Source organism: Suillus paluster (genome assembly GCF_016628075.1).
Source record: "Suillus paluster strain FC165 chromosome Unknown EDB91scaffold_16, whole genome shotgun sequence".
Classification (NCBI taxonomy): Eukaryota; Fungi; Basidiomycota; class Agaricomycetes; order Boletales; family Suillaceae; genus Suillus; species Suillus paluster.
The window spans coordinates 299341-320130 of NW_024537576.1; the positions used below are offsets into that span (position 1 = coordinate 299341).

Below are 20790 nucleotides of genomic sequence, written 5' to 3' on the forward strand. Positions count from 1 at the left end.
CTGAATCAGCACAGCCTTGCCCCATCGAGTCACTGGAGTATTACGCCTGCACTGGCCAAAACGAAATACATTGCCCAAAATACAACTGCGCACAGAGAATACACACAGCTTATTCGTACAGGTAACACTACGAGGCACCATCCGTTTTTGCTTTTTTTGATGGCGCAATCGTGGGGATAGCCTGACCACGGACACCAGTGTCAGGGCCACCATCGGGCTCAACGGCGCGTTTGCGCTTTTCACCGCTTTGTTCCTCGGATTTTACGGCGGACGAGCTGTCCTTGTTTTTATCGCCACTACGACCTCCGCCACGGCCGCCACCTCTCCCACCACGGCCCCCTCCTCTTCCACCCCGACTTCCACCCCGACCACCCCGACCACCACCTCGACCACCTCGTGATGAACCACCTTTTCGATCCTGAGAACGCGAGAGGGCTGACCGCGCAGCAAAGTTAGCGCGATCTATCTGGAATTGTTTTTCATCTTCCTCTGCGACACGATCACAAGGGTAAGTCATAGATTGCACAATATGAAGGGCGACAGTACCTTCGGGTACCGACCACTGGACTTCCTTGGAGTTTACGGTCTTCAGGTTGGTCTTCACGAAGTCAATCTCGTCTTCCGTCAAGGCCTTGTCAAATCCAACGAGACCAAAGTCATCTCCCTTTGAGAATTGAATGTACGGTACGCGGGCAAAGCGTTCCCTCAATGGAGTCTATTGGCTCGGGAAGTCAGACACTTAAACAACGGAGTGGAAAACACCAAGTCACCTTCATATCTGTGAAGTTAGCATCCCCACCACAGCCCGTGAACTTCATTGTTGCGCCCTTGATATATGGCACATCTTCACTCTTCACGCTGCCTCCATCTTCCTCTTGCACACGAATCTTAGACCCCATGAACTCGAGCCAGACCTCAGGGTTGGACTTGTCTTTGCCCTTTGGACCCTTCCCCTTCTTCTCGTCCTCCATCTCCTTGAACGCATTGAATCCCTTCCGGCTTGCGATGCTGTCCTTGCGCATGTCAGCAGTCTTGCCAGTAAGACCCTTTTCCTTTATTTTCATGTCGCAGTAGTCCTCCCTGGAGTTCATTAGAGAAAGAAGTCAGGAGACGGGAAATATCGCACTTGGACATAATCAGCAGCTCAGTGCCATCCCAAGATGGTTTAGGGTCAGCATTTAGGAATGTTTCAACGGATTTCATATCTGCGAATTCGACGAAGACTGATCCCTGCAAAAACATGAGCACATAAGTTTGTCTTGATTAAGTGTAGAAGCATGCCTTGAACTGCTTGTTCCCATCTACACGACGCATCCTAACAGCATTGGTTTGTCCATACTGGTTGAAAAACTCTTCCAACTTCTTCTGCAAATCGGAAGTCTCCTCACCAAACCCTTTCTGCAGTACCGCACATGAGCATAGTTGTCGATACCTCAATGATCTGGCTCACCGCGTAGATACTTCTCTCAAACTGGCCCTTCGGTGGTTGTACCTCGGTGCGACGCCTAGCATTTTCGCCCGCTTCATCCACTTCCAGTTCCTCACTTGTTCGTAAGGCTTTCACTATCCAATCATGGCCGTTCGACGCATACTCTCGCATGCGCTTGAACGAAGAGACGGTTTTGATGGGTACCCAGTGTTCTGCATTTGATGTGTGCAGACTCCACATAAACCTGAACCATATTAGCCATGCGCGCAGTGGATGAAGATTATGCTCACTTATCGAATGGCAAGTTCGAGTCTGCGAAATAAAACTCGACTATGACATCAATTGAAGTCAATTATCATTCATCTGCAGAAAGATAACAGATAAAAGACGTACTCTGCTTGCGAGCGTTCTGAAGCTTCTCATCTTCACTTCCCTCATGCTTTACCGTATCCTCTCCCGCAACCCGTTTTTCCTCTTCAGAAGCTGCAATAGGTTCTGTAGACATGTGTAATAAACAGAAAATAATCCAGGAAAATAGAAAGCAGCAGACGAAAGCGCTCGTTTGAAGCCTCAGCTGGGGCGCTCGCAAGGAAGCATCAATATTTCATTTGTTGATATCAGAAAATAAAATGGGAGATTAGATAAGGTGGCTACATCTCGATTTTGCCCTACCTCCTGTCCACTTCAAGTAGCAGTACCTACGGAAACCAAACCACTTTCTCATAACCTCGATAAACTCTTTTAGTATGCCAATATCGGTATTTTGGATTTTGTGTGTCTGATAGGTGTAACAGCCCCCATGGCAGTTGAACTTGAAGGTATCCTGGATCCGAGTCAATGCTCCAGGCCAGGATCTGCATGGACAGAAAATGACCTTCGTTTCTACAACATCACTGTCACTCCCCAGGATGTCGCTGCTTTCTTTGGGGATCCCAATCTGCCTCAGTCATCCATCCATCAGGTGATTCTAGACAATGAAACATGTCCCCCTGATGGGATATCAGAAAATCTAGATCATCGAGATTTCTTCCTGTATCTGACAGACGTGATGACTCCTCCACCCAACGAAACAGCAGTCGATGACTTTGCTCACAATCTTCTTCGTACAACCGGTACAATGGTAGCCTGAATCTTTCCTGCCTTCACATGCACAAACGCATACCACTGTTCGACGTCCTGCAGATCCAATCATTGTGTACAAACTGGTGCTGCCTGTTGAAGATCTCGCTTCGTTGAGCCAGAAAGGGATGAAAACCTTTGAATAACAGAGCTGTCATCCTGAGTTGTTATGAGGCGTTCAAGCAGTTTCTTCTGGGGGAGTTGGTATGTATCTCTGTGTTTAAGTCGGGAATGAATTGATACATGATATAGGATCAATGAACGTGAGTATGAGGAGACGAAGGTATTTTATTTATTGTTGAAATCATATACTAGAAATGCAAGTAATCCATCAGGCTTTGTGGTGGAGCACTGGAGTACTTGGCAATCCACGATCCTGGCCCCTGGGGGCGCGGAAGTGCTGACCGCGGAGTAACATTAGCGTGATAAGCTCGCTTTCTCGCCACTGCAGCCTCTACAACGACCTCCTCGTATTCCGACCCCCACGTCCACGTCAGACGTCCTCAGGTTTCCACAAGGACTCGCTCGTATCCTGCCCCTCACATCCTCGACCACGAGCGTGACCGCCCACCTGCGCACACGAGAGTGCTGACTCTTTTATCCTGGGAACGCGATTGTTAGCGTGATCCGCTCAATTTCTTGCTGCTGTGACCTGCACCAGGGCCACCACGTCTCCTCACAGCCCCTTTGTCTCCTACCGGAACTCTCGCGTGCACGCCGTCAACCACCTTGACGAGCTACTTTTCGAACCCCAGAACACGATAACGCGGCCAAGTTAGTTCAGACAATCTGCTCTACCCCACCTTTAGTACGTTGGATTATTAGGTTCCTGCGTATATCTAATAATATGTTCAACAGCACGAATGGCTGACCCCGATCGTGCCAAGAGAAGCCACCATCTGAGTGGACAGTACATGACCTAGGTGCACACAACATCAGCATCAATGACGAGCAGGAGCCCAATGACTTCTTTGGATGTGACTTGTCTGCTCCATCTGTCCATCACGAGATTGTGGACAACGCAAACTATTCCCTTCACGAGATATCAGATAAATCTGCTCAGAACTTCTTTTATCTGAAACTTTCGATGGCGGATCCACCCGAGGAGGAAAGTTCTGTTGATGAATTCACTCAACAGCTCTTCTTTTACTCGGGAATGACAGTGTCGACCGAGTCATTCGCCTCCAGAAGCAGATCCCGTTCTTCGTGCCTGGGGAAACCAGTGCGAAACCCAATCTCTCTCTTGAAGACGAAACAACAAGAGTCCTGGTCGAACCGTAACTTATTGCAGAAGCTATTGGGGCAATTCAACACGGCAATACACTGATGCAGAGGCCTGGGGAAGAGCCTTTGGCGAAGGGGATGATTCCCGGCATCATCATGATCGGTACTTCACCGTCCTTCTACAAGATTACGGTCACCAAGAAACTCAGCCAATGTGTAGAGCGCGGCGACTAACCCGATGAAGAAACCATTGTTTGCAAGCTCAAGATATTTGAGCCATGTCCCGAGAAGCTGAAGGACGAAGGGATGAGACCGCTTGATAATAGATGCCTCTTTCTTAGCTACTTTGAAGCTTTCAAGCAGTTTACAGAGTAATTTGGTATTCATACGCTCGAGCAATAGCATTTTTTCACAAGCTACCTGAATGCGAGTTCGAATCCTTGTAATCATCAAAGATCCGCCATGAGCGCAGTGAGCGTCAGGAAAGGAGCATAGAAGCATGAGATAGCTATGCAAGCACTGTCAGACGGGGATAATGCTCTACCCGTTGGTCAGTGGGAGGCCCGCGGAGAGGAGGCTATGACTGATTAATGCTGCTGACATCCAAACCCATAGGATGGTGGCTCACCAGAAAGCATGAGGATGCTAATGAAGTTTGCCCGCTGGTGCTGGCAAACACTATCGACGGCAGAAGGATCACGGTTGCTGGCGTCAAGTTGCTCCGCCCGGGACTGCCCTCGGCTGAACTTCGTGATCGGTTGCGTCTTGAAATAAATTCAGCCGTACGCCACCTGTCTTCTGAGCGCCATGCTAACAAACGATTCAATTTGCGAGCAGTCAAGGAATGCAATGGTAAGTGATTGACAGAAAGACGGTGGTTAGGTACCATTAGTGTAAGGTATAATGTACGTAGGTCCGAGATCCCAGGGGCCAAAGAAGACGACAAAGAAAGGATGTTATGCTACAAACAGCAGTGACGATTGATGGATTCAGGGATATATATGCATGTAAATGGGAGTCCGATGCAAGTCCGATGCCAATGCAGGTGAATGAACGAAAGGGAAGATCCTGACTTACTAGACTCAGGACGATGAAGGCAAAGAGTCATTGCACGAGGGCCAGACGAGCGATCATGAGAGCGCCGGCAAGGATACCGGCCAAGCTAGGCAGCGCTTGCGCAAATCCAAGAGCGCTGTTTACAGGTCGACCTTGGCTCGTTCCTGCCAACGCGCCGGATAATCCCTTCTCGCCGTTCGAGGTTGCTAGAACGGAGGCGTCAATGCTGACGGTCGGTCCATGAGTGATCTTTGTATATGCCGTGGTTGGGAAGGTCATTGTTTGGCCCTGGTCGGACTCGGACAGTGCGTCGTCGGTGAGGAATACAAGGGCGAAACCAGGAGCAGGTACTTTGACTTGACAGACGTTGTTGATCTGATCACAGGGAATGGTCTGAACGTCGAGTGCGCCGACAAGTCGCCCATCTGACGTGAATACGTCGCCGAAGGTCTATTCGATAGTCAGTCTACGTGATCAACGTGTAATGGGTGCGATGCACACCTGTCCAGCCCATGTGAAGTTGTATCTCTGAGAGACGGAGTCAGCCAGCAAGTACCTGAGTGAGCGTTAGCAAAGAACCATCCACGACAACACAGGATCACTCACTTGACTGTCACTTGAGCAGGCACTGTGCCCCCGATCGAAATACTCGCAGTGTAATCGTTATCTCCAGACGGATCCGTGATGAAGTTGGTCAGCGCAACACGGACTGGCTGACCATTTTCATAAATCGCATAACCCGGAGTGTAGTCGTTTCCACTATTTGCATCCAGGTCCAGAACTTGCGCGACATTGGAGGAGCCCAGTACTTCTGCGACTACCAGAGCCGAGTAATAAATCGGACCTGCAAAAGGAGCTTCATGGGCACCCAACGAAGAGATGATGCAAGGTGACTCATACCGATGGTCCACTGATGGAATGACGACTGGTTTGTTACAGGTGCTAAAGGACAGAGTTAGTGTCAATCTCCATCCAGGTAGGACAACCAATACGAACGCGTAAAGGGCTGCAGGGGACAATGATTAGAGGTTGAACAACGACAAGGTTCAAGTTGGACATACATTATAATATACGCTCTGTCCACCGACATGGAAAAGCACAGTCGAGAAATTGCTGTACGCTAGCTGGAGAGCATAGTCAATTCCCCACAGGGCGGCCCCGAAACTGTCGCTCAACCCGGGGAAACCTCCGCAAGACGCCGTATTTGTTTCGGACATGATGAAGGGCTTTCCGACGGACTGTGCGTAGGCAGGCGCACCGGGGAACTCATTGACGATGTCTTTACCGGATTGATGCGTCAGGTAGGTCGGGAACATCTCTTGGCCATAACGAGGAGTGCCTATTCCGAACTCGGCGTAACAATTATCAGTGGGGTACCTTCAATGTTGTGAGCCGGAAGATAATCGGCGATAAGCAATTCATTGTTCACCTTTCAACAGCCAATCCAGCGAGGTTTTGGTTGAAGTCTGTGGCGAACCCGGTTTGCCAGATGTCAGGTGGGCTCCATACACCAGCCAGGTTGGGGCCAATGAGCAGATTTTTGTTGGGAATATTAGAGTCTGCGTTCACTGCGTCGATGAGAAGACCAAACTCGTCTTTGTAATCCTGAGGACTATAAGACTGCAACGAGATCAGCAACGAGATACAGACTGAGCCCGGAAAAACCTTACACCAGGCCTGTGTCCGTGTCTTGAGTAAAGATCAGGTTCATTGCCAGCCTAAAGCAAAAGCAATGAGAGATTGGTCATATTATACGTCATATTACATACCTGTAAACCAATTAAATATTTTCCAAGCATCGCCTCTCCGACTTCGGCGATTTGCAGACGCCAATGCTGAGTGTCATTGAACGGCACACCTGTGCAAGAAGTCAATTCAGGAATAACAAGAGCATCATCGTGTATCGCATACCCATGTACCAATAGACGTTGGTGAGTGCAGATATCTCGGCCATCATCTTGATGATCTCGCTTGTGAAGACAAGGGGCGGCGTCGCCGTCTTGAAGGTGTATTTATTTCAGGATAGTTCAGTAGATAAAAGTTGCACTTACGGGGTTAGATGAACTTCCATAGTCCTTCTCGAGAGCAGCACCGTCCGGGGTGCTATTCACTAGGGTGGCGGTTTCTTGAGTATTGCCGCCGACGCGAACCTTGACGCTGCCTCCGCGTTGTCGCAAGTTGGCCATAAGGTTGAGAAATGGCACTTGAAGGAAAGAACTGCCAATCATTAATTAATTACCATTCCCACTTGTCAGTAACCGAGTTTGTTACCTGTTTAGCCCGACTACGAGACACGTTTAGTAGATACACATGCAAGTAAGGGAAGTACTTACGGACTTGCGTCGTAACACTAAACTCCACACTGAAGCCAAAGAATGAACCTTCTTGTTGTATTGAGAGTCCCGATGCATTTCCAGTCTGCAGCTCTACAGCGAACTGAGTGGGCGGGGGAGGATTAGGCGGGGCCGGTGCAACTAATGTTGATTGATCATATGAAGCAGCACCCGTGTATGAGGCAGAGGCAGCTGTCGTAGTCACAAATGGTGACTGGACATGCGGACCATAGGCAGTTACAGCTGCCCGAGCCAGGCCGAAGGAAAAGAGTAACGAATGGACGAGGATAAGGCGCATTTCAATGAAATGTCTGAAAAATCATCAGCTACCTATTCGGTTATTAAGTATGAACGAGTACCAGTTCCTCTAGACGGTAATTCAACCCAGTTGAAAAGAGCTGAGACAAGGTGCTCCCGAAAACTGTACTACAACTTATACCATTTTCGGAGCTTTTACATAAAGGTCAAGGCATGCGCTAATCTTCTTCTATCATATTGATCCTATTGCCTACCGGTACTTACGGCGATCAACCGAGAATCACGGGCTCTCACGTATCCTGCCACGTATAGTTGAGATATAAAGTATCCTCCATCAATTGGAGCATCCTTAATCCTGAATTACCAGCACAAAGACAATGGCGCCAACAGTGGATGTCAACCAACAGACAGCGGCTGATATGGAGGCAGCGCGTTCGCGAACCTCGATCAACGTACAGACCGTTAGGAACCATCTATATGGTGAACATTCTCAGGTATCTTAGTTCTTGTAGCGTCCTAACTTCGCTCAGGTGGACAGAAAGTGTGGGATCTGCGTGAACGCCTGCAAAAGATTCTTGTGCAAGAACCATTATTCGACAAACAGCAGAGGTAGGTCGTTGCCAACTATCTTGTCTTTCGTGTGACGTAGTCTCTCAGGGACTTTCTAGGGCGGACAGATCAATATATTAGAGCTGCTGCCATCATAAACAGGATCAATGAGTTGCGTCGGATTCATAATTGGTCTGCAGAAGAGTATAGTACAGCCACATCACTTCTTTCCGAAGGGATGTCGACCCTACTGCACGACATTGGTATGCAGTCTCGTGTCCTTAACACTGACTAAATACTCATGAATCACGAAGCATTCCAGCCCGTCTTCCTCGGTCAAGGATCTTCTGAGTTGATGGAAAAATATTGGGACTTGGTGGACGAGAAGGGCATTCAAGGGTATATCGGCTTCAATTCATCTTTGCGTGAACTAAGCTCACCGGAAGTCTTCAGGTGCTACTTGCAGACCGAACTCGGCCACGGTACAAACGTAGCTCGTCTAGAAACAACTTCGACATATATCCCTGAAACTCAAGAGTTCGAAATCAACTCCCCCAGTCTCACAAGCACGAAATGGTGGATCGGTGCTGTGGGAAAGTCTGCAACTCACGGCGTTGTCCAGGCGAAGTTAATCTTGCCGGGTGGGAAGGATATGGGTCCTCACCTCTTCTTCGTGCAGCTGCGGTCATTAGGTTTGCCTGTTCGGTCCCCGATTTATGACAGTACTAAATGCTCTTGCAGAGGATCACAAACCTCTCCCAGGAATCACTGTTGGCGACATTGGTCCAAAGGCTGGGGGAGGTAAGTGAAATCTTAAGCTACAATAACCAATCTGATGTGTTCGCTGCAGGCTCGGCTGCACTTGATCAAGGCTTTGCGAGATTTGATCACATACGGATACCCAGGACTAACATGTTCTCGAAGTTTGCTGAGGTTACGATGGAGGGTAATTATATCCAACCTCCTCACGCAAAACTCAGCTATGGAGGGGTAAATGTTTTTAATTCGTCCTTCAATTGACATCGCTGACGGAATATGCATAGATGATGTATATCAGGGCAAAGTCTGTCAAGTATCTTTAGGCTTGCTCAACAGACTAACGTTGTATTTTAGCATGATACCAACAGCCGGATGGAACATAGCTAAAGGTACACTTCTAATCATTCAGCGCCATTCCAAACCTAATTCTTTCGCAGCTGCCACAGTTGCTATTCGTTACACCACTGTCAGGAGACAAGGCGAACTGGATGCGAAGGGACTCGAGCGTCAAGTCTTGACGTACCCTTCAACATACTACCGCTTATTGCCCATCCTCTCCAGGGCATTCGTATTCATTGAGCTCGGGGTGTATACGGTTTGTTCTGCCCCTCCATCTGTTAATCCAAGTACTTACGTTCGTCATGGTTAGAAAAAAGCATTGAGTGTGATGCTGGAGCAGCTTGCGAATCGAGACACTTCCCTTCTTCCAGAGATGCACGCTCTCTTGTGTGGCTTAAAAGTTTTAGTTTCTACGCATGGAGTCAGTGATATCGAAACCGCTCGGCGTTCTATGGGTGGTCATGGGTACAGCGCATTTGCTGGGCTGGGCCGATTATACGCTGATTACCTCCCCGCCGTAACGTGCGTTTTTTTATACCTTCTGGGTGTTAGATGACATTGAAGAGGTACCCAGGTACGAAGGGGAAAACTTCGTTCTGGACGGACAGGTGGTACGTGCCGCCACAAAGTTATGCAAAGCTGTGCTTTCGTCGGCCTCGGCTGTCGCCAAACTTCCCCTTCCATCGATCTATCTACGTCACTTGTCTGCAAATAGTGCGGTCCCTCCACAAGTCACCGCGTCAACTTGGCAGGATGTCCCCAGCGTTGTCCTTCTTCTAGAGTGGCGTGCTGCTCTTATGATGAAGAACTTCACGAAAACGGGAGATGTCGATACGAACGCCAACCAGCGCTTGGCAAAAGCAATAACAGAGGCTTTTGTTGCCGCGCAGGTCGGCGAGATGATCAATAATGTAAAAACCTTGCCCTCGGAGGATGCGAAGGCTGTCGGCTGCCTCTATAAACTAGTTAGTTGCTATCTTTGCCTCCCGCAGACATTCTGATTACATCATTTCACAGTACTTGCTAACGACTGCTGAGAGCGCCCTTGTGGATCTCCTCTCGGTTGGCTTGATCCGTCACACGGGTGCTGGTGATCCTACGCAGGACCTCCGTTTAGCTATTAAAGCCCTTTGCCTTGAGGTTCTGCCCAATGTTATTGGACTAACCGATGCCTTCGGCTTCTCGGACTGGTCCCTCGACAGGTGTGTATAAACCATTCATGTACGGCTTCACGTATTGACTGCGTTCAATAGTGCGTTAGGAGTTTCCGATGGCCGAGTATACGAGGCACTCTGGAAACGAGTGCAGCTGGAGCCCATGAACAAGGATGAGGTTACTCCGGCTTATCTTGTACGTCTTTGTTCGATATTTGGTCGTCGTTTATTCATTTCAGGCAGCCCTATATACGACCCATGCTACAACGTGGACAAGCTGCAGCCGAGCAGAGGAAAAAGCTCAAAAGTAAACTCTGAAACGTTGGATGATATTTTCAGAGCAGCTGCCATCTGTGGGATGTCGACGCATGTTCGGACGAATGATCTCTGCACTCCATGATGTTCAGAACCATCCGAGTAGCAATGATTATAAGTTAGCATGGCCTGTATTCATATGTGCTTTTCTTGGATCTATGTCATTCCGTGAGGTATCTTCATAAATACCAGTTTCTGTATATTCACACATCGGGGGTTTCAACATTTTGCCTCTTGCAAGGTTTTAATCAAAAGCAGATCTAGACCTGGCTAGAGCATGCCAGACCTAGCCTAGAGCGTTCCAGAGCACTCTAGATTAACTTTCGAATGTAATTTCACTGGCGGCAAAAGGTGGTAAAATGTCAGTTTCCCCGCTGTCAGTCGAGTTGCTATGTACGTTCCGCTTGTTCTTGAAATTAACGTTGATGAAGCCGTCCGCGATAGGCAGGAGCACTGGCCGAACAATTGGACCTTGTTCCGCATGAAATTTGAAAATCCGATGATATATATTGTGGTGATAAGGAGCATTGATCCTCAAAGTTTCACTCGCAATCATGTCTATCCCGACCACTGAAATCCTTATCTTCGACACTTCAGAGGCGTTTCGCAAAGACAGCTCAATTTTACGCCCTGCGCTCGACATAGTTTCAAAGGCTGATGGTGTCCAAATGTGCGTATCGTTCTCCTGCTAATCAGCGGTAGCACGGGGAGATCTAATCATCGCGACAGGCCCGTCTACGTTGGAGTGCAGATCGAAAACCCAGCTACAGGCTATATGTTCCTCAGTACGTGTTACATATTTCAATAGTCCTTGAAAAGGGGCGATGATATTAATACCCTGGCTTCAGACTGGGATAGCCGAGAGCACCATCAGGCAGCGATGGCAGCCCCCTCGTATGCTAATCTGCGTGAAATCCTGAAATCCGCCGTCACGAGCCCGGGGAAGATGTACCATGTGATCTTTAACGACCATCCCATCGCACTCAAACAGCCTGTCACGGAAGTCCTCCTCGTCACGCTCAAAGACCCCAGTCATCGCGCAGAGGTATACGACATCTTCACCAAGTTCACGGAGTTATCTAAAAAGATGCTCGTGTTTGGGCCTACGCTGGAGGATGAGAATGTGATTGCTCTTCTTGGCGGATGGGAGAGCGTTGAGGTAGGCTTGCGGATTATCGTGTTTTTGGATGTACTGATGCTGTTGTTGAATTTCAGGCTCATCAGACGATGGTCGCTAATCCTGAGCCGAAAGCTGCGATCGAACGGTTATTCACTCTGGTCAATAAGGACCATCTGTTCCATACTGCCTTGACCACTCGCGAATGAAAGTAGCGGTTGATAGTGAAGGCTACTGAGGTCGTGTACAAAGCAACAATTGTAAATTATAAATGCTAGCTCCTGACTTTATCCATTCAAGTGCTAAGAATGTTCAAGTAGTAAATGACGCTTAGAGCATCATACCTCCTGAAGGCGAACTTCGCCTTGAACTAAAGGGTTACAGAAAGGGTTACATGCGGAATTGACGAGGCGGAGGAACCGGAATACAGACAACGATGCGAAGGAACTAAAAACTCCAACAGTGAGACACTAGCCGATTGCAGGAACAACACAGAAGTCCAGGGAGAATAGGGATGTGCATACAAGTTAGTTCCTTCTGCAGAGAGAAGTTCAGAACACGAATCACTCGCAGCTCACCTTATCATTTCGTTCCAAGTTGTATAATTACGGTTGTACTTGCAAAGTTGGTCGACCATAAGTAATCTTAGGGTTTGTGGACAACTCAAAAGTCTATTGAACTTGTGGGATATGAGATAAGATGTCCTGACTGTGAGTAACATAGTAAACAACCTGTCGCGCTACATGTTGGTCAGTTCGAACTTTGGGGTAAGAAATATCCGGAGAATTCAATGGTTATAACTAGACGTCGCCGGTGACGATGATACTAGAAGAAGATTTATCTAAGTCGCGGATGTTTTATGGTTGTACTGATTGGGAGACTGGCCAGGACAGTAAATTTCTAGGTTCTTTTGGGGGACGATAGCCTGCTCTTTTTGCCTGGGCTTCAAAGTCCACCGTGTCCTTGAATACGGGGTACTTTCTTGGCGGATGAGAGTCTCAGTCAGTGCGGCATTGTGGTTATGATGACTCCGAGCCATCGGATGCCAACCTCCGTCTGTACAGGGGGAACGACCCAAATATCAACCGCGCCGTTACTTCGCAACTGCAGTTTGCCCACATTAAATCATCGCTATATTCACAACGGGAACACCTTACCCATGTTAAAGCAAGCCGATCCTGCTCCAAGAATAATCCGTGAAGGTCACGCGTCGAAAAAGACTCGTGGGAAACAGTAGCAATGTAAGGATGTAGAGTCTCCAATGAAATATGCCTGAGCTAGTCGACCAGGCCTGCAGATGAGATGGACTGGTGAGTCGAAGTCGTAGATATTTTTGAACGTGCAACGACTCGCTGATTGAAGTCCTGATGTTCACGTAGAAGTGACCGTCAGCGGAGAGTGCTTCCAGGCTATGTCCAGGTGTAGGGGTACGATATCGAGGAAGAGCTTCGGACCGAACACATCGATTCGGTGGCTTTCGTGATGTAGAAAGCAGCACACGTGCTTGGGTCCCCAGTCCGACCAGGGGATCGTGACAGGCGTCTCTGAGTGCAGGGCTTTTCATATCGATGGACCAACATTTTGGGTGATACGGAAAGGAGCATCTCTAAAATCATGATTTGTGACTCCAGAAAGGCCACGTAGCCTGGCACAAGGTCTGGGCGAAGTGCAGGGCCTGGAACGATGGAGTGACATGGACAACGCACGATGGCAAATATAAATAGCGGCTGTTACGTGAAGGAGATAGATGATTTGGCACCGAGAGGACCCATCGAATTCTTGTAATGTGTACAAGGTTATGTGGCCTCCGGACAAGTCGATGTCAACAATCGTACGTCGTAGGACGGGCAGAGCTCGGTGACCTAGTAAAGGATAACGCTTATGCGGGGAGCAGCAGGGACTATACGATCCCTACAGATTGCGGGTTCTTTCATACCAATAAGACGGTAATTTTCAGGTGCATCAAAAACATGAATCCGGATGCAGAACCTGGGACGAAAGCATGCGAAACTCCAGGCCAAAAATAAGTAGTGGCGATCCCGGTAAGCATTGTTCACGATGACGGAATGGATCTTGGAGGCTACTACCACAAGATCCTGGTATTCAATAGCAGTGAGTGGAGGACTGACACGTAGAATGGTTGTCACATGGTTATAAGAGGGTCCGGACGAGGTACTAACAATACGAGTCACTGGTTGGACTAGCATATTGATATTAATTTGAGGCTGAGGTGGGTATTCATATGTTATACCTAGATTGTGATTGCGAGAATGGCGCGGGTGTAGGGTAAGTATGTGTTGGATGCGGCAGGTGCGACTAAGAGCGTCATGGAGGGTGGAGGTTCAGCGTCATGTAGTGGAGGGCACACGAGAATCGCGTGAGACACACACGGGTGGACCACACGGTTCGACACCCCAAGATCAAGATTATATCTTGTGGACAAAGGCGTCCAGCTCGATTGGACTGAATTCAACACCAAGTATTTCGATGGGCTCCAGCGAAGGGAGTCGTTTGTGGGTGAAGTAGCTTGCTTCCTTCTGTAATGCTACATTATGAATTAAATTCTGTTGAACGTTCGGCGTGGCAAGGCATATTGAACAAAAGTACTGGTGGCTACTAAGTGACGCGTGTCGCGCACCATAGAATGGATATCAGGATGTATGCCAACGAATCCTCAATTGACAACGAACATGGAGTAAACAAAAGAAAAGGTCGGACGCTAAGATGAACGAATCCTCAATTGACAACGAAGATCGAGTGAAGGATCCGGAACGGCGGTTTGAGTTGGAATTTGGAAATTCACTGATTTTCTTGCCACGTGACGTATGACAGTCCCACCATACGTGCCGCCGTTAGGGCCATACCACGTCACTTAGACTGATGACCAGCCCGTCGATACTGCCTCATAGACGAGCTGGTCACTAGTATACAGGTCACTGGGAGGTGTGTAAAAGGTGCATGGCACGTTTGTCAGGTGTCGCGATGTACTTATGCGTTGAACTTGCCGCGGTTTATAAACGAAATGACAAGCAGGAAGATCAAGCACGCGGTACGAACACTGGCCAAGTGTCACAAGAAAATTGAAAATTCATCGGGAAACCTATAGGTGATCGGTTTTAAAGTGCACTGATCCCCAAAGCTTTACCCACAATTATGTCTATCCCAACCACTGAAATCATCATCTTCGGGGCATCAGAGGCGCTTCGCAATGACAAGTCGATTTTACTCCCTGCGTTGGACCTACTTTCACAGGTTGATGGTGTCCAGATGTGCGTATCGTTTGCCTGCAAGTAGATATTTACGGTAGCACGGGGATGCCTAATTACTCCATTATTGCGACAGGCCTGCCTACATCGGATTGCAGATCGAGGACCCAGCTATAGGCTACGTATTCCTCAGTACGTGTTACATATTTCGCTAATCCGAGTCTGAAAGAGGGGAAAACGATGTTAATGTCCTGGCTTCAGACTGGGATAGCCGAGAGCACCACGAGGCTGCGATGGCGGCCCCCTCGCATGGCCCTCTGCGTGAATTGCTGAAACCCGCCTTCACGAGCCCGGGGAAGAAGTACCATGTGATCTTTAACAGCGACCATCCCATCCAAGTCGTACTTCAGCAGCCTGTCACGGAGGTCCTCCTCGTTACGCTCAAAGACCCCAGTTATCGCGCAGAGGTGTCTGACCTCTTCATTAAGTTCAAGGAGTCCGCTAAGAAGATGCTCATGTTTGGGCCTACGCTGGAGGATGAGAATCTGATGTTTCTTGTTATCGGTTGGGAGAGCGTTGAGGTAGGCGTGGAAATTATCGTGTTTGTGGATCTACTGATGCTGTCGTTGACTTCTAGGCTCATTTGGAGGCGGTCACTCGTCCTGAGCTGCAAGCTCCGATGGAACGCCTAAGAACTCTAGTCAACCGGGAACATGTGTCCCACACCACCTTGACCCCCTTACCAATGAAAGGAGCGGTTGATAGTGAAGGCTACTGAGGTTGCATACCACGCAAAAAAAAATGTATATTATAAGCTCCTGCATCAGAGACTTTAGTCATTCAAGCTGCTAAGAAGGTCCAATAAGAATACCTGTTGCGCTCATCTGGCTTCGCTATCAATGCTTGCCATGCCTTGCTCAGACACGCCTACGGAAGGCGATCATGACGCTAGCCAAATTCACTTTGAACTAAAGGGATGTAGGAAGGGGAGGGTGTCTCACTTCTTGCCGAGGCGGAGGCACCGAATTATAGACCACAATGTGGAGGGGCTGAAAACTCCAATAGTGAGACACTAGCGGGATCATTGGAGGAACAACCCAGATGAAGGGAGATTTGCATACAAGTTGGTTCCATCTGGAGAGGGAAGTTCGGAACACAAATGATTCACTCGCAGCTCACCTTATCATTCCGAGTCGTATAAGGTGGTAGTTCAACTAAGTCTAGTGGTAGGTAAAGTATGCGCAATAGATCCTAGAGTTTGTGGATAGCTCATCCACCTATTCGAAACTAAATGTGTGGGATAAAGAAGTCTTGACTGTGAGTGATTGATGCGTCATGTAGTTCATATGAGTAATAAACAATGCAAACTGTCGCGTCGCACGTTGGTCGGTTTGGAGTTTGGGGTAACAAATAGCCGGAATACTTACCTGGGGACCTGGGGTACACAAGGGCACACACGTGTAAGGTCTGAGATAGTGGCGTTTAACTTTTCACCGATGTTCGCTAACAGACTTAGTCACTGTGGCGCGGGAACGTTACCCCACTAGGCAATGTTCGTCGGATTCTGCAGAGTCTGTACCAGTCCGTTAGTTCCCCTCAAGCTGTTGGCTTAAAAAGTATGAAGTCAGTGATACCAAAACCACTCGGCGTTCTATGATTGGTCATGGCTACAGCGCATGCGTTGCCTTTATGAACTAATAACTGGTTACTTGCCACCTTTGCTACCTGCGAATTCCGGTCCTGATTTGCATCATTTTCACAGTACCGTTACTAACAACTTGTGGATCTCTGATTAGCCATTGGAGCCCTTTGCCTTGAGGTTCTGCTCAATTATCCGATAGGTTTCCCGCTTCTCGGCCTGAAAGGTCCGTGTTAACCCTATCTGAAACGGTGTATTGACTGCGTTCGATAGCGTGCAAGGAGTTTCCGATGGCCGAGTATATGAGACACTCTGGTAACAATTGCAGCTGGATCTGACGAACAAGGGTGAAGACCTACTCTGGCTTATCTATAGATCTTTATTCGATAGCTGGCGGTCATCGACCAAGTCAAGGCAGCCCTACTACATCCGGCTCATGCTACCGTAACGCGGACAAGGCTGCGGCTGGGCAGAACATGAAGCTTGAAAGTGGACTCTGAAACTATAGATGATATTCTGAGGGCAGCCACCATTTGTGAGATGTACGTGGTCCTCCCTGAATACTTGTTGACGAAATAAATCCCCGCACCCAGATTGTTCAACATCAAAGTAATGGCATGCCCTGTATTCATAGGCGCTTTTCCTGAATCCGTGAGTATCTTCACACATACCATCGTCTATTTATCGATCCAAACTACTATGTACGTACCGCTTTTTGAAATAAAATTGATCATGTGTACGCTGAGGAACACCGAGAGCCGTCCGTGATGATGCAGAAACTTGAGTTTCGCAATAAGTATCACCCAGGGCAACCCAGCCTCATACAAAAATTGGAAATCTATAAACCTATATATTTAGTTTGATCAGTTGCAAAGAGCACCGATCCCCAAAGCTTCACTTGCAATCATGTCTATCCCCACCACTGAGCTCGTCATCTTCGACACTACAGAGGCGTTTCGTAAAGATCAGTCGATCGTACGCCCTGCATTCGACATGGTTTCAAAGGCTGACGGTGTCCGCATGTGCGTATCGTTCTCCTGCTAGTAGATATCAGCGATAGCATGAAGTGTCCTAATCATACTATTTTCGCGACAGGCCCGCCTACGTTGGATTGCAGATCGAGAACGCTGCTAAAGGCTACGTCTTCCTCAGTATGTTTTATATATTTCGCTGGTCTTGAAGGGCCGGGCGGTAATGTCCTGGCTTCAGACTGGGATAGCCTCGCCCAGCATCAGGCGATGCTAGCAGCTCCCTCATACGGTCGCCTGCTTGAACTCCTGAAACCCGCCTACGGGGGCTGGTCGAAGATGTACCATGTAATTTTCAACAGCCATCCCATCGCACTCCAGCAGCCTGTCACGGAAGTCCTCCTCCTCACGCTCAAAAACCCCAGTCATCGCGCAGAGGTGTTTGATATCCTCACTAAGATCTCAGACTCCACTAAGAAGATGCTCGTGTTTGGGCCTACGCTGGAGGATAAAAATGTAATTATTCTTGTTGGCGGTTGGCAAAGTGTTGAGGTACGTGGCAAACCACCCGGTTTGGGGACGTACTGATGTGTTGCTCACATCTAGGCTCATTGGAATATGGTTGCTAATCCTGAGCCGAAAGCTGCTCTCGAACGGCTATACGCTCTTGCCAACAAGGACCATCTGTTCCACACTGCCTTGTCCCGTTACTGATGAAACCAGGGGTTGGCAATTACGGTCATGAGATTGTATCTAAAGTTGTAGATAAGCAATTGTATTACAATGTCTAAATCGGAAATTATGACGGAATCCAGAGAGTGAAGGCACAACGAAAATAGTAGGCCTATAAATTTTCATCGTTGGAGGATTGCAGGAATCAGTTCATACTTCACTGTGCTGGACCAACTCGATCCAATGATCCAATGATCCCTCTTGCATCATCGAGGACCCATCCCAAGCACATTCTGAAACACGACCCAAGTTCATGCTCGTACGATCCCATCCTAATCCTGTCTGAATGGCCAGGCAGGGCTAGCACACATTTCATAATGATAAGGACACGTTAACATGCTTAGCTGCAAGTGACCTACTAATGGTAATGCATTGTAATACGGCGACGGACCGGAATTTCAAAGCTTCATAAAGCTCCGAAGTGCAAAGAGCCAGCCCTATGGCGGAGCTACTGCATACATAGACCCCATGCGATGGCTGGCAGGAAGTACAAATACAGGTCAGAAGTGGGTCCTAGTAAGGAAGCTTCCAGATGGAAGGTATACTGTAGTAAGACAACCAAAAGACAACATGTTTCATGTTTCTGACCGACTCCGAATTCCGGTGACATAATACTTGCTTACCAGGTTGACCCGAACACTATCAGAACACGGATCAAGCCTATCAGTAAGTTAATAGTTAAACATTTAACGTTAACCATCAGTTGCCAAGTTGTGTATGAAAGAGCTTGCCTTGTAATCAATTTTGTGCGGTCAGCATCCACAACGCCTCCTGCACTCACAGATACATGTGCAGATAAAGCTGTTGTATCAGCCGATGTGCCTACCAATCGTTGTTTCTGAGTGACCTTGTCACGACAACTTCTGAATTAGCCCATCTCCAGATTGCATGCTTGCAGTTTCGTGTTTGATTATTTGCCGCACCGGAACTTGAAGCACTAGACGTGCTGCTTCTCATCGCGGTGAGCATGTCGAATGATCGAGGAGTTCACAGAGTTCAAAAGCCCAAAAATCTCAAAGAGTTAACGTTAAAGGTGGCATCGCTGGCTGAACGTTGAACCCCTGCTATTTAACATTACGCTTCACGTGACCTGTGTTGCCCAACATGTCACGGTGTTTCATGTCACATCATCCCACATTGTTCTCTTGCGCCCTTGACGGCCCATCTTCCCCTGAGTCATCTGTCATTGAACGACTGTCGTTCATGGGATGACGGACAACTAACGTAGCCGCCAACGTCTTTAGAATCTGTCTCAGGGTTAAACGAGGTATACCGTATGTGCGACCCTCTAGTATATCTTAATTCCACTCATTGCCTCTGTAAGTACATTCCCGCGTCGAATCCCATCAACGAACAGCCGAGAAGTCTGGTGAGACTGCCGCATTGGTTCGAGCCATATAAATATACTGCCAATGACACCCGCGGAAAGATACTTTGACAACTCGACGTCGGATGCGCTCGTGTTTGGCCTCGACTGCTCAGTAATTGTCGGCGCAGATGCGGGTAAGACAATGCTCATTATGCTCTTCGCTATCGTAGCCGCTGTCTGTCCAGGAGACAGATATGACCTGGGAATGGTGAGAGATACCTCGCCAAACTACGCAAGGTATCCTTAATTCACAATTTACATTAACATCCTCGGTTGGGAGTTAAAAGCCCGGAGATACCGAATGGCTATCACGTCGGCGGTCACCCGAGGTGTGCCTCGGGCATGAGCAATTCTGACAGGTGCTGAGGAATCCGCAGTTTGTTTCTTGTACTTGGCAACGTCATGACCGCGGCAAAATTAATCCTTGTCAGGTGAACTTTCGACAGGTCTTCGCTAGAATGAATCTGGAATCAAGATTAGCTACTATCTAGACTTTGGTTAGACGTCTGCCTCTAAACTTGTCTCCAGGACTCACGGGTGCATGTAGGCGCGAGAGTTTTGTCTCATGATGGCTCGATTACACCATAAATATGCTCTGGTTATATGGATACGCGGTGGGAAAAGAGCGTGCAAAGTCTAATCGGACGTCTGGATGGTATTGGAGTTGCCAAGATTCAAGGTCCGTGACCTGAAGCCTGAACACTTGTAACAGGCTGACTGCGCCAGCCTCTTCGGTAATAGCTCGTCTCTGCCCATTTCGATCGTTGCTACGCCATGCATAGGTTTCTTGGGCCCGGGGCCAGGAAGTGGCACAAAAATTAACATGTTCGACTTCGCGAGTCACACATGTTCGATCTAGCCTACTAATCTCCTGCTCGCCTTACATCACGTACAAGAGCTCCGGCTTATCCTTCGGACCTTCCATGGGCTTGCCGACACGCCGGACCATATCCGATTAATTACTTCAGTGGAAGAGACTCAAGATTTTGTCTACATTGCCACTCGGACATATTATGATGGTGTTTCACTACTATAATTCATTTCTTCCAATTTGTATTGTTTTGCAGTACCAGTTCGTCTAGTGTGGGTTTACTGGTCGAATGGCTGACAGTCAGGCAACCGTACTGCGACCATCTTGTTCCAAGCCGATCATATCATCGTCTTTGCAAGCGTCCTGAGACTGAGCCAAGACGTCCTTGACCTCCGTGGAAGCTCATGCCTGGG

The 20790-nt window shown here is 48.3% G+C and overlaps 7 protein-coding genes across 7 annotated transcripts; 5 read left to right on the forward strand and 2 right to left on the reverse strand.

The window, feature by feature from the left end:
- Positions 1–34: 34 nt before the first annotated feature.
- EDB91DRAFT_1123351 (uncharacterized protein) lies at positions 35–2034 on the reverse strand. Its single transcript, XM_041318315.1, has 8 exons — positions 1823–2034; positions 1720–1759; positions 1451–1673; positions 1282–1398; positions 1127–1230; positions 771–1080; positions 547–715; positions 35–489 (listed from the first exon to the last, which is right to left on the reverse strand). The coding sequence occupies exons 1-8, from the start codon at positions 1932–1934 to the stop codon at positions 128–130; spliced, it is 1437 nt and encodes a 478-aa protein (XP_041178953.1). The 5' UTR covers positions 1935–2034; the 3' UTR covers positions 35–127.
- A 1795-nt stretch (positions 2035–3829) lies between these two features.
- On the forward strand, positions 3830–4006 carry EDB91DRAFT_1050669 (uncharacterized protein; the record flags this gene model as incomplete). The annotated part of the gene is made up of 1 exon (XM_041313545.1): positions 3830–4006. A coding segment is annotated over one exon (177 nt), but the record flags the coding sequence as incomplete, so codon positions are not given.
- Positions 4007–4876: 870 nt separating this feature from the next.
- On the reverse strand, positions 4877–7459 carry EDB91DRAFT_1246723 (glycoside hydrolase family 79 protein; the record flags this gene model as incomplete). Its single annotated transcript, XM_041322699.1, has 13 exons — positions 4877–5278; positions 5330–5384; positions 5435–5672; positions 5729–5770; positions 5825–5834; positions 5890–6205; positions 6258–6448; positions 6499–6546; positions 6598–6686; positions 6740–6827; positions 6880–7045; positions 7100–7112; positions 7162–7459. The coding sequence occupies 13 exons, from the start codon at positions 7457–7459 to the stop codon at positions 4877–4879; spliced, it is 1956 nt and encodes a 651-aa protein (XP_041178955.1).
- A 176-nt stretch (positions 7460–7635) lies between these two features.
- EDB91DRAFT_1123371 (acyl-CoA dehydrogenase/oxidase C-terminal) lies at positions 7636–10913 on the forward strand. The gene is made up of 15 exons (XM_041318316.1): positions 7636–7899; positions 7950–8028; positions 8077–8231; positions 8283–8367; positions 8422–8660; positions 8710–8769; positions 8819–8958; positions 9012–9031; positions 9082–9116; positions 9165–9322; positions 9377–9588; positions 9641–10031; positions 10084–10268; positions 10320–10416; positions 10464–10913. The coding sequence occupies exons 1-15, from the start codon at positions 7797–7799 to the stop codon at positions 10536–10538; spliced, it is 2034 nt and encodes a 677-aa protein (XP_041178956.1). The 5' UTR covers positions 7636–7796; the 3' UTR covers positions 10539–10913.
- Positions 10914–11039: 126 nt separating this feature from the next.
- On the forward strand, positions 11040–11968 carry EDB91DRAFT_1123377 (uncharacterized protein). Its single transcript, XM_041318317.1, has 4 exons — positions 11040–11205; positions 11265–11320; positions 11384–11694; positions 11751–11968. Exons 1-4 carry the CDS (start codon positions 11090–11092, stop codon positions 11859–11861), a joined length of 594 nt encoding a protein of 197 aa, XP_041178957.1. The 5' UTR covers positions 11040–11089; the 3' UTR covers positions 11862–11968.
- Positions 11969–14476: 2508 nt separating this feature from the next.
- On the forward strand, positions 14477–15997 carry EDB91DRAFT_193608 (uncharacterized protein). Its single transcript, XM_041326387.1, has 5 exons — positions 14477–14606; positions 14686–14921; positions 14995–15050; positions 15120–15439; positions 15496–15997. The coding sequence occupies exons 2-5, from the start codon at positions 14806–14808 to the stop codon at positions 15634–15636; spliced, it is 633 nt and encodes a 210-aa protein (XP_041178958.1). The 5' UTR covers positions 14477–14606; positions 14686–14805; the 3' UTR covers positions 15637–15997.
- Positions 15998–17403: 1406 nt separating this feature from the next.
- EDB91DRAFT_1050713 (uncharacterized protein) lies at positions 17404–18179 on the forward strand (the record flags this gene model as incomplete). Its single annotated transcript, XM_041313551.1, has 4 exons — positions 17404–17519; positions 17593–17648; positions 17707–18017; positions 18072–18179. The coding sequence occupies 4 exons, from the start codon at positions 17404–17406 to the stop codon at positions 18177–18179; spliced, it is 591 nt and encodes a 196-aa protein (XP_041178959.1).
- Between the last annotated feature and the right edge of the window lie 2611 nt (positions 18180–20790).